The sequence below is a fragment of the Catharus ustulatus genome, chromosome 1, assembly GCF_009819885.2.
Source record: "Catharus ustulatus isolate bCatUst1 chromosome 1, bCatUst1.pri.v2, whole genome shotgun sequence".
In the NCBI taxonomy this organism is placed as follows: domain Eukaryota; kingdom Metazoa; phylum Chordata; class Aves; order Passeriformes; family Turdidae; genus Catharus; species Catharus ustulatus.
Genome location: NC_046221.1, coordinates 106,425,703 through 106,440,605, shown reverse-complemented (window position 1 = coordinate 106,440,605; position 14,903 = coordinate 106,425,703). Strand labels below are relative to the sequence as shown.

Here is a 14,903-nt window from a genome sequence, read left to right as displayed (position 1 = left end):
ATCCCAAAATGGGAAGGGATCACAGTACGGCATTGGGTCCAACCTCCCTGCTCAACCAGGGTCATCCTACAGCACACGGCACAGAGTTGCATCCAAATGGGTCTTGAGTATCTCCAGTGAGGGAGACTCCATGGTCTCTCTGGGCAATCTGTTCCAGTGCTTGCTCACCCACACAGTAAGCAAATTGTTCCTCATATTCAGTTGGAAAGAACTTCCTGTGCATCAGTTTCTGCCATGGCACCACTGAGCAGAGCCTGGCTCCAACCTCTTGACACCCTCCCTCTAAATATATATGTACATTGATGGGGTCCTCTCTCTCAACCATCTCCTCTGGAGGTTGAACAGGCCTCATGAGAGAGATGCTCCAATTCCTTCATCGTATTTGTAGCTCTCCACCATGGAGATTCAGGGAGCGCCATGTCTCCGTACAGAGGAGTTGGGTTTTTTGTGAGGACCAGGGGAACAGTCAGTCAATGGTAACGCAGAACTGCTTTCTCAGGGTGTGCCTTTCCACGATCTGTGTCAGGGGAGGTTTAGGCTGGATATCAGGAAAAGGTTCTTTACCTAGAGGGTGTTTGGGAACTGGAACAGGCTCCCAGGAAAATGGTCACAGCACCAAGGCTGACAGAGCTCGAGAAGCGTTTAGATAACGCTCCCGGGCACACGGTGTGATTCCTGGGGCTGTCTGAGCAGGGCTACGAACTGGACTTGGATGATCCCGGCGAGTCGCTCCCACACCGGGACACCGTGACACCGGGCCCGGCCGGCGCGCGCTCCTGCGCATGTGCGCTGCATCGCTTCTCCCACGGGCGCGGGAGGGGCGGGGCGGTGACGCAGGCGCGTGACGCGCGCGCCGGCCCGGGCACGCCCCCCACGCCCCTCCCGGCGGCCGCTCGCGCTCGCCGGGCCGGCGCGAGGCTGTCAGTCAGCCGGGCACCGCCGCCGCGCGCCCTGCTTCCCGCCTTTCCCGCCATTCCCGCCGGGCTCTGAGGGACACACCGCCAGCGGCCATGAAGATCTGGAGCTCGGAGCACGTCTTCGGGTGAGGGGGCTGCGCGGGGAGGGCCGGAGGGCGCGGCGAGACCCCGGCGCTTCGCCGGGCCGGGCCGTGCGGGGCGAGCCGGGTCCCGCCGGGATGGCGGCGGAAATAGGAATGCTGCGGGCGCGGCCGGAGAAGGAGAGAGACCGGGAACGAGCCTCGGCGGTGCCGGTCCTGCATCGCCTCAAGCTGCTCCCTGCGCGGCCGGACGCCGCGCCTGGGCTTCTCTTAGCTCGGGAATGACATTCCAACAGGATGGAGCGGTAGAGCTGGCCCGACAGCGTGATGGCTTGATAGAGGGCTGGGTGTCCAGGAAAAATAACTTTCACGCTATAAATAAAAATAAACCCCGAACTACTGATGTAGCCGACGATCTATTCCAAGAGGTGTGGGCAGAGTGTGTCCCTCAGCCTCAGGCGCTGCGCTGAGGTGCCCGGCAGCCAGCTCCGTGTAAGTGTTCTTCCCATCGGTGCTTTTCTGCGTGGAACGTGGTTCTGGCCATACGGTTCCACCTTGTCGTGACGAGGAAACAGCAGGGACGGGTATCAGGAGGTGTGTGACACGAGCTGTGCCGGGAGCTGGCGTGGAGGGTCGGCGGTGCCGGTGCAGCTCCGGGAATGCCGCCGCCCATGGTTCCTCTGCTACAGGTGGTCCTAAAGTCTTGAAGTTCGCAGAGCACCGGGGGTGATAGTTCTTAAAATATTTACAAAATATCTCAGATGTGTTACTCTAAATTTCTTCTGTTACCTCAACGCAACAGAATCCCTTGTGCTGATGCAGATACTCGGTGCTGCACTTCAACATTGGTCTGGTGTAAGTGAACTGTGATTTCTAGCAGGAAATATCAGGCAGAGACTGCTCGAGCATGACACAACTCCCGAGTTTGGGATGAGTATCTGTAACCTAGGAAATGCAAAAGCTATTTTTATTTGACATTTTATCATCAAGTTCTGTATTAGAGCACCCCCTTCTCATGGCGTAATGTGTGGGGGTGTAGGTAGTTCATTTGAATGGTTAATAAAATGTTGTTGTGCCTTATCAGATGTCTGACTCAATCCCTTAGGCACATTTAACAGAATTTTGTCATTTTCAGTTTCTTTATATTCTGTTGATGGAGGTGTGGAGTCGCCAAAGCTGAAGTGAGGAACAATCCTCTAGCTCTCCTTCTGCTGCAGGAATTGAGGGCTCTTACTTCTGCTTGCACCAGTAAAGCTTTCTGACACTTTTCTTATTAGAAAAATAACTTATTTTTCCAACTTTCTCTTTGTTCTTGTAGTGCTGTACTGTCAGTGCCTTTCTATACCAGTCTATTTTAAGACTAAAATAAAATCCATTTAAGGCCCTAAGTGCAACTCTTAAGTACGAGTTGGCAGCCCTAAGCCTTCTTAAGTTAGATACCAATTGTTGAATTTTTAAACATACTTTTAAAGGCTTTAAGGCTGTCATGTCATGACAGTCAGTTATTCTGAATATAGAAATAATTAGGGACAGAATTTCTCTGTTGGATCAGGTCCATGGTTTCTGTAGCCTTCTCTGTTTCAGAAGGAAAAATCTGAAGTACCTCAAGAGCTGTATGGACAGTCTGGCCTTGAGTAGTAGGACTGCTCCGATCTCAGGAATTTGAGGTTATCAAAATTTGTTTCATAAAAACAGTTCTGAGAAGGGTATCCACAAGTGGAATTCCTGCTAAGAAACTGCTGGAAGCAGTAGTGTAGGTGCAGACATCAGGCTGTGAGCTGATGAGGTTTCTGAAAATCTGTTTCTTTATTTTGAACTTCTCAATCATCATTTTTTTTAGTAGAATTTAATTTCACTTAGCTTTTTTTTTTTTTTTTTGGCTGTAGGAAGGAGCAGAAGCTAGTGATGTCATCTTCAGTTTATTTGGTATGCTTAGAATTACAGAAAAATTTATGGTGGAGTAGACTCGTGGAGGTCATGTAGTCTAGCCCTCTTCTCAAAGCAGGGCAAGCTTAAGTGTTAGGTAAGGTTGCTTTCCTGGTGAGTTCTGGAATGAGCTGAGATTCCACCATCTCCAAGTGTGGGCACTACTTCGAATGTCACTTGTAGCAGTGAGTGACTGTTGCCCCTTGCCTTCATTTTTCTTACTCTTGCGTTAATAATTCCTTGCTTCAGTCTGGAGAGAAGAATTTATTTTTTCTTCTGTTCTTGTGTCAGTACTCTCTTATTGCCTTTCCAAGCATAACTGTATTCCAAAGGGACTTCTGGGAGCTAGGAGGCTGTACAGCCTGTACCATATTGCACAACCTATATCCTGATTTAGTATCATCTGAATAATTGCAATTCAATACAGAATACTTACAAATACTCTCACCTCTTCCTTTTACAGGCATCCCTGGGATACGGTGATCAAAGCTGCTATGAGAAAGTACCCCAACCCCATGAATCCGTGTGTGGTGGGAGTAGATGTCCTTGACAGGAGCCTGGATAACCAGGGGAGGCTGCACAGTCACCGTCTTCTCAGCACAGAGTGGGGATTGCCCAGTATTGTCAAAGCAGTATGTTTTTGCAGCCTTTGTTCTTTATAAAGGGTGTGATCTCTTTTATGTCATCCTCTGAACTGGAGATGACTTCGAAGTAAAAAGCTGAAATTTGTGTGTGTCTATAAATGCCTTCCAGGCTGGTCTGTGCCATGCTCTATGGCTGATACAATCTCTACAATGACATCTTGCCACTCATCACATCCTCTGGTATCCATGAATTACTTTGTATTTATTTGGGGTCACTGAGAACTTGGCATTTATGTGTTTTAAAGTTCACTTTGCTTTTGTTTGTTGGATTTTGGTACTTAACATTTTTTTCCCCCTTCAGATACTAGGAACAAATAGAACTCTGACTTACATAGAGGAACATTCTGTGGTAGATCCAGTGGAAAAGAAGATGGAGCTTTGCTCAACTAATGTGAGTGGTGGCTTAAGAAGTTTCTGATAATTAATTCTGGAAGTTGGATGTTTTGTTCTTAACATTTAGATTAGAAATGTATCTGTGTCTTTCATTAGAGGCAACAATTTACATGTCTTAATCAGTGTCTTAGATGACTTTTTTTCTTCTTCTCATAATTTAAATATTTCATCATCAAACATTTGTGATTCTGTTTTTAATGTAAGATTTTTTTTTGGAATGCATGTAAAATAGTTTGACTTTTAGATGAATGAGTTCTGTCATTTCCAACAAAAGTTCTAATGTGAAATGCCTTTTTTCATAGAATGTAAATGAAGTATTGTGCTGTATTTTGGTATCCTGGCAACTCATGACTCAGATTTAATGTGGGGTTGTCTGTAGGAGAGCCTTGTCTCTGTACAAGAGGCCTTGTCCTTCCTGAGTGTTAATTTTCCTGAGTTAGTTCAGGTAGTGCTATGGGGGTCTGGAAGAACCTGTCTTAATTGCTGGCCGTAAGTCAGACTTGACATTCAGAGAAAGCTGTTGGTGCTTTGTCCTGTGAATGGGAACTTTGAGGTAATTAGATCAAGGATCGAAGAAGATGCATCACCCTTTATAGGTCATTTTAATGACCGTGTTCTGGGTTTTATATTCTGTGTACAGTATATTGACATTAAATTGAGTGCTCTGCTATTGAGTAGTGCTGCTGATAACAGAAAAATGAAAGGTGGGAAGTGAGGATTTCAGCTCTGTTTTTGTTCTTAAGATTACGCTCACAAACTTGGTGTCTGTTGACGAGAGACTGGTTTACACACCTCATCCCGAAAACCCAGAAAAGTAAGTAGGGATATTTGTGTGCATCTTTGTGTCTAGGAGACAATTTCTTAGTCCAGTTCAGCTTAGGTGTTAACCTTCCTTTATTCCCTTACAGGACTGTACTAACTCAAGAAGCAATTATTACTGTTAAAGGCATTAGCTTGAGCAGTTACCTGGAAAGCTTGATGGCAAACACAATATCTTCTAATGCCAGAAAGGTACATCTTTGTTCTGTGTCCTCCCTCTCTCCCCCACCCAATTATTCTTTCTTTTGAAATAGTAGTTGTCAATGGTGTATGTTGAATGTTGTATTTAATTTCCCTAGGTTTTGTGCACAGTGTTTCAACAGATCTTTTGTAGAACCTCAGCAACCTATTTCTAGGAGTTAGTGCTAGTAGAGAATATAACATCACTTTCAGCCTTTATAATGTGGATTTATCAGTTAATGTCAGCTTACTTTCTATGCTGCTTTTGTTATTCCAGTTCATATCCATTATTGATCTGTCTCCCTGCCTTTAGCTGAAAGTAATGTAGTGTAAGCAGAAGCATATTCTTTGAGGAGGTGAGACTATGCTGGCTCACCTGGGTAACACTGCACTGACTGCTCTGTCCTGTGCTTGCTTTTTCTATTTGGCCTGCAGCCATAGAGCTGCTCTTGAGCACAGGCAGAGCTATGGGCGCGCTTATTCTTGGGCACTTTGTCCTACAGTTCTTTGGAGAAGAGTTCTGTGTGAGAAGCATAGGCATTGCTGCCTAACAGCAGGGTGAGTGCTGTTAGGAGTTTTAGATTCTGTTCTGCATTGCTGGAGGGGTTCAGCCCAGTGGGAATCTGGCCCAGGTAACTCCTATGCCAGAGATCCTGTGCTTTGGCCACCCCTTCATCCTTGTAAGGGATGCTCCTTGACCGAGCCAGTGTAAGCCAATTTGGTATGACCAGCTGGATCAAGGAGGAGAAAGCTTCCTTTTCCAGCCTTCTGTGTGCTTCTCCTAAGGTGAGAGGAAAACATGTTAAAATTAGGAGGTGGGGAAGGAGTGGTGGGTCATTTCCAGACACTGAAGAGTACCTTTACCTGACTGGGTGCTCTCAGTTTGTTTGAAATGAAAGATATTTCAGGTAATTACAGTTCTGTTCTGATCCAGTTTCCATTTAAAAGTCTGTGTGGAGTGTATATTCTTGAAAGAGAGGAACAAACCCTGGCTCATGACCAAATTTCAGGCTGACCTAGAGGTAGCAAAGCATTGTTTAGTTGGCTGGTGCACCAGATCAAGTTAGGCACACTTAAAAATACTTGCAAAATTCCTCTTGAGGCATCGGTTACATTTACATGTCTCTTGAAATCAAAGAAACTGTAAATATTTATTGGAACCTGTTGAGGTGTTACCTGTGAGAGAGCTCAATTTCTTGTTCTGACATTTTGAAGGAGTACACTAGCCTACAAGCTTCTTGCAAATCAGAAAGATCTTCTTGTCCTGTTTATTTCACTGAAAAGTCTCCACAGATTTTGAACTTGGCAGGAATTTGTAGTTGCTGTTACCAACTCTTTGCTAACCAGTACCTACTGTGTTGCTACTAGCTCTTCTTGCATGCTGTGCTGTGCCTCTGTGCTCTAAATACCCCTCTTAATCTTCTTGCAGTTACTGAAAAATGTTTTGTTGTTTTGAAGAAATAGGAATTACTGAGACTTTGCTCTGAGGTAGCAGTGGCAGTGATGCTTTATATTTTTTAATGATGATGAAAAACTCATTTGCCGTTTGTTGTAAATCTTTTTGTGTTACTCTAGGGGTGGGATGCTATTGAGTGGATAATTCAAAATTCTGAAAGCGCTCTAAGCTAGCAGTTCTCCACACCTGCAGTTGTACTAACTAGTGGTAATGCCAGCATTCTTCTTCTTGGTACAGCATCTCAGCTTTCTAGCGAATATGTGCATGGATATGTGTGGATTTCATAAATTACCCTGCATGTCTGTTTTACACCTTGCATACAGGAATGGCAGATCTGTTCATTGCACTGCAGTTGTAGGGGGTGAGTGTAGCCCCAGTCCAGGCTGGATCCATGAGCCCATGCTTGTGCCACTGGGCAGCCAAGGTGCTGCAACCGTGTCTCGTGCACACAGTCTTACTTGTGGCTTGAAGACCTCACACAACTAGGATGTGAAAGAGTCCCTCCACCGAGTGTTTGATCTGGCCCTATTTTCTGTGATTTCAGTGTATAAAGCTGGTACTGAAAGAAATTAATAAATTGACTAGTGAGTGGAATTGGCTTCATAAAAATGAAACAGAGCTGTGTTATTAGGATATAAAACTGATTTCTTGAAACAGATTGCCTAACGGGGTAATGTTTTGCATAGCAGAATTGTATTTGATTTTCTTCTGCCTGAGGAATACTGTTGCCCTTCTGAGGAAATCTGTGCAAAGCTTGAAGCTGTCAGGATGCCAGACTGTTCCTGCTTTTCTTTGGTCTTATAGTTATATTCATTTTAGCAGTGACATATCCCTGCAGTTATATGTCCATGAACAAAATCTGAGTTCAGGGTTGAGAGAACTGAGTATATTTGCCTCTGTGAGACCTCTGTGCAGATTGTTTCCCTTCCACTAGTCAGTGTAGCCTGTCCCTGTCATTCCTGTATTGGCTCCTGCTTCAACCAGTAAGATTTCTTAAAAAGAAAGAAATCCATTTTGCTGCTTCTCCTAGTTAAGAAAGTTGGGCTTTTTACACTGCTTACTTTGAGGTCTGTGTATGCCATGAATGTTTGCTTTTACTTTCGCATTCCACTAAGCTTTTATGGCTGTTTTTCTGGAAAACATCAACTACAAAGGCTCAGCACTTATCAGTCACTTAAGCTCTACCAACAAATCTTCATCTGCAGGCTTGTTCTGCCAGCCACGTCATGCTGCTGACATCTGCAATAATTAATAACACAACGTGCATGCCTGGGGATGAGTGTGCTTGCTTCATGACTGACTGCAGAACTTGTTGTACAGTATGAGAATTTATAGACAGTCCTCTGTCAGATTTTTTATGATAACTGGGTAGTTTCATGGCACAGAGGCTTTGGATCCGGTTGAGATTTCTAATTTAATTTCCTCTGCAGAATGTTCCTGAAGTCTTGTTAAAATCATGAGTTTATTCTTAGCTGCAAAATATGGCATATAGTGTATGCAAGTCTAAGGAGATATGCACAGACCTATGTACTCTCAAAAACTGGAGGAAATATATTGGTGCTTCAGTTGAATGTCATGGATTTTTTTTCTTAATTTATCTCATGAACAAAGATATCAAGTAAAACACAACGATGTGATTGTTTCTAGTCAGGGCCTAGTTTTTCTACTGAGTGTTTTCTATGGCAAGGGTGTTTGACCTTCTGACAAGTCTTCTTTGAGCAATATAACAAATATAACATCCAAGCTGTTGCTGTCTCAGTTCTGTGTGCCTGTGTCACCCCAGAGAGGATATTTAAACTTGACTTTTAAATGTCCAAATGCCTGCTTACTGAAAGATGATTCCCCCTCCCTGCCCCCCACTTTTTCCTTACTGCGCACTCATCTCAGTTAATTCACAGCTGGTTACAACTTGTTACTGTGCAGTAGCCTGCCCACGTCTGGGTGCTTTTATTTGTGCTTTGCTGGTGTTCCCAGGTCTTGCACAGCCTGTGGAGAAGGTGGAAGTTACTCCCTGCTGGAGAGCAGTCACTTTGGTGCTGAAATGGAAGGAGCTCAGGAGTTAAATCATCCCTTCTAAGGTCTTTTATCAACAACCTGTACTTAAAGTGAAGAATTTCAATCATGCTTTCTTGAATATTATTAGTATCTTTTAAAGGCTTCCCTTGAACTAATTAACTGGAACATCATAGTTCTTGAGGTAATTTGGGGTGGAGCTGAATCTTCCTTTCTGAACCCTGACCAAGATGACTTTTCTCAGCTTAAGGACTGCCTGCCAGTTCAGAAGTAGCAATTAGTGTTTATTCTTTGAGTCCCTGAAATATGGAAAACACAAAGAGAAAATGAGTCAGTGCTTCACTGACCTTAGTGGGAGTCATGAGATAACTGTGCTCCTATTCACAGTCAAGCTTTATTTCTTTTAATAGGTTATACTTTGCTCTCTTATTCCAGTCTTATTCCAGACTAATGTTTCTAGACTGGCAAAAAAAATCCTTGGAGAGTGTATGAGCTTTCTTCTGACATTCTTTTTCCCTTAGATTTTTAAAGCTGCTTATACCAATTCTTGTTCATGCTTAGTGGTCTGTAAAGGAGAACAGCAGGTTCTGGACCCTGTGATGTTTCTGAGCACTTTATCACCTTTAATGAATAAACAAAATTAGCACATCACGGCTTGGATCAAGCTGTGTGCAGAGGAGGCTGTGCTTGTCCTTTCTGTCAACATCTGCAGAAGGCTTGAACACTGACAGTGGCTCTCCTGAGCATTTTTGACTTTTTGGGCTCAAACCTTTATCTCCAGAATTCTAAACTTGGCCAGAGCCATGTGACTCCCACTTAGTGCTCTCCACTGTTTGTATTTCTTATTCTTCATGAAGTAATAGAGGTAAATGTCTCTTGACTTTTGTCTAAGTGAAAAAAGGCCAGGTGTTTTCCTAGTCTTATCCCATCTGCTTGCTTTGACAAAAGCTGCTATTCTGAGCTTGCGGAGTTCTAAAATCTTGACTTTTGTTTCATTAAACTCGTCTTTATTTTCTTGACTTCATTGTGCCACTGGCTGCATCTTGTGGTCATTGGGGTGCAGTTGCTAGAGAGTCTTCTTCAGGTAAGAGGTTTTTTCCAGGCTTATTACCCTGGGTTCTCCAGCTCTTACTGAAACACTGGCTGTCAGTTCTGAGCTTGAAGCATTCCCATACTTTGATATAAAATGTGCAACTCCAGTCTCTCAATTACTCTGATTTATGTGCTGAAAAGTTGCTGTGTATGAATATCGAATTCAGTGTGAGTCCATTTCTGAACTCTTGATAGATATCAGATCACTTAGCTACAACTTCAAAGAGCACTTGAAAGACTTTCTTGGTCCTGAATCTTCTCAGGAACTCTCTATATAGCTTGGCTAATGAAACTGAGAAGAGTACCTGGATTTTGCCATAAATCTGCTGATACTCTTTGGGTGGTGGGAGCAGCAAACAGCAGAAACAGCAATTCTCTTAGGTAAGGAAACTTGACTGCTGAATTAGGCCTTTTGCCTTGGCATGCTGCTGGGGGCTCACACCAGCATTGCATTCTGGCTTAGGGGTGAAGCAAATGCCTTTGCAATGAAATTTCCATAAGAAGATACTAAGAAATTATCAATATAATCTCGTATCAAACTCTGCAGGGCATGACATTGATTTCAAAACGAGTTTCATGTCTGACAGAGGAAGACCTATAGAAACATGAGCAGTGGTGGTGTGTCTGTTCTGATCCTAAATTCCAGTATTTTTCTGGCAGGGTCGGGATGCCCTGGAATGGGTGATCAGCAAACTAAACACAGAACTAGAAGAGCTGAAGTCCACACGTGAGGGGATCAAACCAGCCATGGCAGCAGCGTCCACGGAAAAATCAAGCCAAATATTTGGGTTCACCAAATAAAACCAAGTAACTGACAGAAAAGTCTTATTCTGCAGACTGCTCTGTAGAGCTCCCTCCCAAGGCTGATCTGCAGAGATTTTGTCCATTTTTAAGAATACTGGATCAGTGGAAAAGTAACCTCATCCATTATCACCACATCAGCTCTTGTTGCTACTGAAGATTAAACTGACCTCCTGCAGATGCTCTTTTCATTTGAACAATTTACGGTTAACACTGGAAACAAAACATGTAGCACATTTAAAATGGCCTAAATGTGCCTTTTAAAACAAAGGTAGAGGACATGTTGTATTTACACCATCTCAAACTGAAAAGCTTGAAGAATAAGCATGTGTGGAATTAAGAGTTTTTCACGTGAACCGTTGTTCTGTGAAGGGCTGATAGATCCTAGAGCTCTGAATTTTGTCTGGTTTGTAATCTGATAATGTCTTATGGCCAGTTAAAGGGAACTACATGAGTCAGAACATGATACTGTAGAATTTGATATTTATCTAGAGGATCATCTTGAAAGGCTTCATCTTGTGTGGAACTAACTTTTCTTAGGTTGTTTAAATGTGCTACCTAGACATGACACACAGATACTTTACCTCTTAGGTGTTTGTATCCAAACAAAGATAAAGTTTCTATTGATGTTAATACCTAAAATAGTTTTTCTGGTGGGGAGAAGGGTATAATTTATTTTCTTATTTATTAATTTTTCCTAGTTCCTCCCCTCCCTATGAGGACAGGGGTAGTGTAACTGGAAGGTGCTGGAAAATACTTATTTATCTCTAAGAAGAGTGTTGTAGGCTACTGGAATGAAGAGACTGTGCTGTTCCACTGGTCCTTGCTCTTCACATCATGTCTTAACTGAGGGAGAAATCAATGCAATAACCAGAAGAGTTGAAATGAGAAATGAGCAGAAGATTTTAAATCCAAATGATAGGACTTCACAAAGAGAAATTTTTCATTCCCTGAATGGAGAAAACGAGTACAAGAACCACAAATGGACTCTCCTTTCTAAATGTTTTCTGTTAACTCCTGACTACCAGTGTAACTGAACCTTTTCAACACTTTTCCACGTGGGTACGAAATGGTTTTAAAATCCTTTGAAATGCTTCTCAGTATCTGGAAAAATATCTTCAATAACTGCAGAAACTTTCCTATTAAGTATGCATAAATATATATTGGTAACGACTTTAGCCTTGTCTGATGTTTACAGAATAGTCATGTTTGATCCAGATGGAGTATATGTTTCTCAGACAGAAACCTCTGTTGGGGCATTTTAACTTATTTTTTGGTGTGCACGCAAAGTGAAATAAATGTTGCAAGGATGTTTACTTGTTCAAGTGGCAGGCATGTGCTCCAGAAGCTGTTAAAGAGCATGAGTAGCTTCTAAAAAAATAGAAGAGTAAAATGTTGGTCACTGTTTTGATCTGATGATTTTAAAGTGTTTGTGGCTTAAGGGAATTTTCAGCATTTGTATTGTTTAGTTTGAAAGTAAACTTTAATTTGGGTGTAACTAAGTTACATTATCCTAATGAATAAACCTTTTAAAAATATGTCTATTAGTTGAAGGCAATTAAATGACTAGCAAATATTTACACTACTCTTTTTATGTGGACCTAAAGCCCTTCCTATTTTGGAACAGAAACTTAGAGCTTAAAGCAGCCTGTGTCTGGAAGATAAGGTGGATGGCTTTGGTGCAGGTCAGTTGTGCCCTTCTCAGGACTGATGCCACTTCCTGGGTGAGGAACACAAAAGATGCTGTAGTTCCTGGTGTTGTTCTGCTAGGCAGGGCAATGCAACTATGGCAGAGCTCTGCACAAAAAGGGGGAAGTTGGTGGTGTGTGTACATTTGGAAACCTGTGCTCAGCATTTCCGTACATGCATGCTTGAGGGGATGAAAACATGACTGTCAGTAGGGGCAGGAAAGCCTTTGGAGAGTTTTATGTATTGCTTTGATTTGGGAGAAGAGTTGTCTAAAGCTGCTTCATGCATCAGAAATGAAATATTTACTTAGTGTTGTCTTATGGCTGGCTGACTTGTGCATGGCGCTTCCAGTACTGGTTTCCCACATAAGTCACCACAGGCTCTCTGGAGCCAAACTCCTCTGCCACACTCACAGGTCAGCACCAATTGCACATCAGTTTTCTGCATTACTTTCCTGACACTTTGTTTCCTTCTTGCAGGAACTAATCGCTGTCTGCTTCTGTTGTAGCATCTCCTTCCTGTTTCCTTCCTCGCTGATTTTGGGCTGCTTTCACTCCACCATTTCCTACCACTTAGGAACTATGTGGCTAAATGCCTGGTTTTCCAATTGGCCACTCCACTTGCCAGACATCAGCACCTTTCCTACCTGTGCTCAGTCCTCTCCTGCTTTTCTCTAGGCTAAAGGAGTGGAGAAGTTTTGGGTAGGAAAAAGACGATTTTTTCTGGAGGCCAGTTCCATTGCTTGGCTCCCTCTGGTCTTAAGGGTAGTTGCCAGTTGTGCATCCATGGGATTATTGGTCTTCCTGTGGCTGCTCATTTTGCCAGTGTGTACAAAGGACCTTGCAGTGGGTCACACTGGAACCAGGTAGGCCCCAGATGAAGTGGTTCTTAACTTCCCCTAAGCTTTCCTGGGCAGTTTTTACCCTGTTTTCTGTCCTTGTTGTTGGCATGTGGGGCTTCCTTCCTTCTTTTCCCTTGGCCATGTGACTGGTCAGATCGATGGGATCCCGGGGGATCTCTAGCTGTCTGTGCTGTGCATAACACTGTTTTTGAAGCATCCCAGTTCCCTTTCCTGTTATTAGACTGTTTTAGACTGGGTTGGCCCTTGAGGCAAAAAAATGCTGTCTTTGGAATTGTTTGTTTTTGTTGCTCTCTAAAGAAGTTCCTCCATCTTTTCTTTCTTTACTGGAAATGTCTAAAAAATATTTATGAAGTTGGTTTTATGTCACATGCATTGACTGAGGTATCTCAAAGACAGAAAGTTGCATGTGAGGGAAAGTGTTAGGTTGCTTGTGGGAGCAGCAGAGTGCAGCTTTTTAGATTGGAGCAGGAGGAGGAAAAGGATATGTAGGAGGAAAAAAAATGTGTAAAGCAGAAATGGTGTAAAGTCAGCGCTGATTTACTTAGAGGCATCTTGAATTGCTGGGGACCAAGCAGAAGAAAGCTCAGTGCTTTAACCATGTTGATTAATAGGTAGCAAGTGCCATCTTGAATAAGAATTCTGCATTTTGAGAGTTGAAAGTGGAAGTAAGGTTGGGTTTTTTGAGTTGTGAGAGGGAAGTTGCTTGCAGCAGTTGTTCAAGCTGCACTTCAGTGTTTCTCAGCTGCTGGGTTGCAATTCAAAGGAAACAGAGTGGGGGGTGTGATGTAAGGATTGGTTGGATTTTAAGAATTTGGTGCCAGCACATCAGGTCTCCACACTGGATAGAAGTATGGCTGCTCTCCCTGTCCTTACTGCTGTGCCACACATGCCTGTTGTGGAAGGAAGAAGCTGGGAAAAGCTGGTTCCTGACTGCAGGGGAAGCAGAGAGGGAAGACAGCAGCAGTGGTTCCCAGACCATGCAAATTGGGCATGTTGGTTCTTGGCCCTGAAGGATTTTAAGATGTTGAAGATCCCAGACTCAAAGTAGATTGGCTTCTGGTTGATGTCTAGTTTTTGTACAGGCTCATGATAGCAACAAAAGGTGTTAATTTAAAACAGTGTAGTCAAATGGTCTGGAGTGTAATTAATTGAGTTTGTTTAGACTATCCTTTCTTTGTCTAAATTTGTCCTTGTGCCAGTGTGATCCCCCATGCGTCTTATTTCTTTTTGTCCATCAGGTCAGCAGGCACAATGGAGGAAGGATTATATTTGTTGGGACAACAGGCAATCCTAGTGAAAGCTCCCATATTCTTGAAAGTGTTGCCTAAAGTAAGCAAAGGCATTGAGCTGCAGCAGGTGGTGTCAGGAACTGCTGCAGAGCACAAACTGGGCACTCATGTACTGACAGTGTAATAACCTAGCACTGAGTAAATCACCAGCCATGTTCCTTGATGAGATAGTTTTCATTCAAATCCTCAGGTGGAGCAGTGGTGGGGAGGCAACACCATTCCTACTGTTGCACCTCCCTAGGCTGAGAGCCATGAAAGCCAGGGCTGTAAGGCTGTAGTGTCTATGTACCCTGTGGTGCTATCCAAAATAAATAAAAATAAATAAATGCCATGTGCAGTTTAAAAAACACTTCTGGGTGTGACTGTGGTAATATCTAATGTGCTGTTGGTTTCCTGAGAAAGCTGCAGAAAAATAATTTCCATTAGTCTGTGCTGGGACTGGCAGCAGGATCCTGTACCAGTCTCCCTGGAGCTTGCTGTAAGCCACACACTGCTCAAAAACTCTGCAGGAGTCCTCTGGGCCTGGACTAGTAACTCCATTTCAGACTGGCAGCTGCTTCATTTTGCATTACAACAGGAAACACTCATCTAAAATCACTAACATTGACTTGTAGATAGGACCTTATTTATCTAATAAACGATCTTCCTACCCCACCAACACTACTTGTCACCTGTCAGAATCATGCAGGTTATGGGCTAAGCCTTTTAATCACAGCTCCAGGGAGCAGGTCATGCTTTCATT

The 14,903-nt window shown here is 43.3% G+C and overlaps 1 protein-coding gene across 3 annotated transcripts; it reads left to right on the top strand.

The window, feature by feature from the left end:
- Positions 1-900: 900 nt before the first annotated feature.
- On the top strand, positions 901-14,510 carry PRELID3A (PRELI domain containing 3A). 3 transcript variants are annotated; one of them, XR_004418204.2, is made up of 7 exons: positions 901-1,042; positions 3,387-3,555; positions 3,869-3,958; positions 4,704-4,774; positions 4,869-4,971; positions 6,535-6,646; positions 10,181-10,267. XR_004418204.2 is itself a non-coding variant. In XM_033062532.2 (7 exons), exons 1-6 carry the CDS (start codon positions 1,011-1,013, stop codon positions 6,586-6,588), a joined length of 519 nt encoding a protein of 172 aa, XP_032918423.1. In that variant the 5' UTR covers positions 901-1,010; the 3' UTR covers positions 6,589-6,622; positions 10,181-10,268. The 3 variants fall into 3 exon arrangements, 2 of the variants coding, with proteins under 2 accessions (XP_032918423.1, XP_032918414.1); XM_033062532.2 differs by having other exon boundaries at positions 6,535-6,622; positions 10,181-10,268; XM_033062523.2 differs by lacking the exon at positions 6,535-6,646 and having other exon boundaries at positions 904-1,042; positions 10,181-14,510.
- Positions 14,511-14,903: the final 393 nt, after the last annotated feature.

Bases quoted from the DNA above. Each gene is read 5' to 3' on its own strand.
- PRELID3A (XM_033062523.2), top strand. From the start codon at position 1,011: ATGAAGATCTGGAGCTCGGAGCACGTCTTCGG. The intron at 4,775-4,868 runs GTAAGTAGGGAT...ATTCCCTTACAG, and splicing joins CATCCCGAAAACCCAGAAAA to GACTGTACTAACTCAAGAAG. The intron at 4,972-10,180 runs GTACATCTTTGT...TTTTTCTGGCAG, and splicing joins TATCTTCTAATGCCAGAAAG to GGTCGGGATGCCCTGGAATG.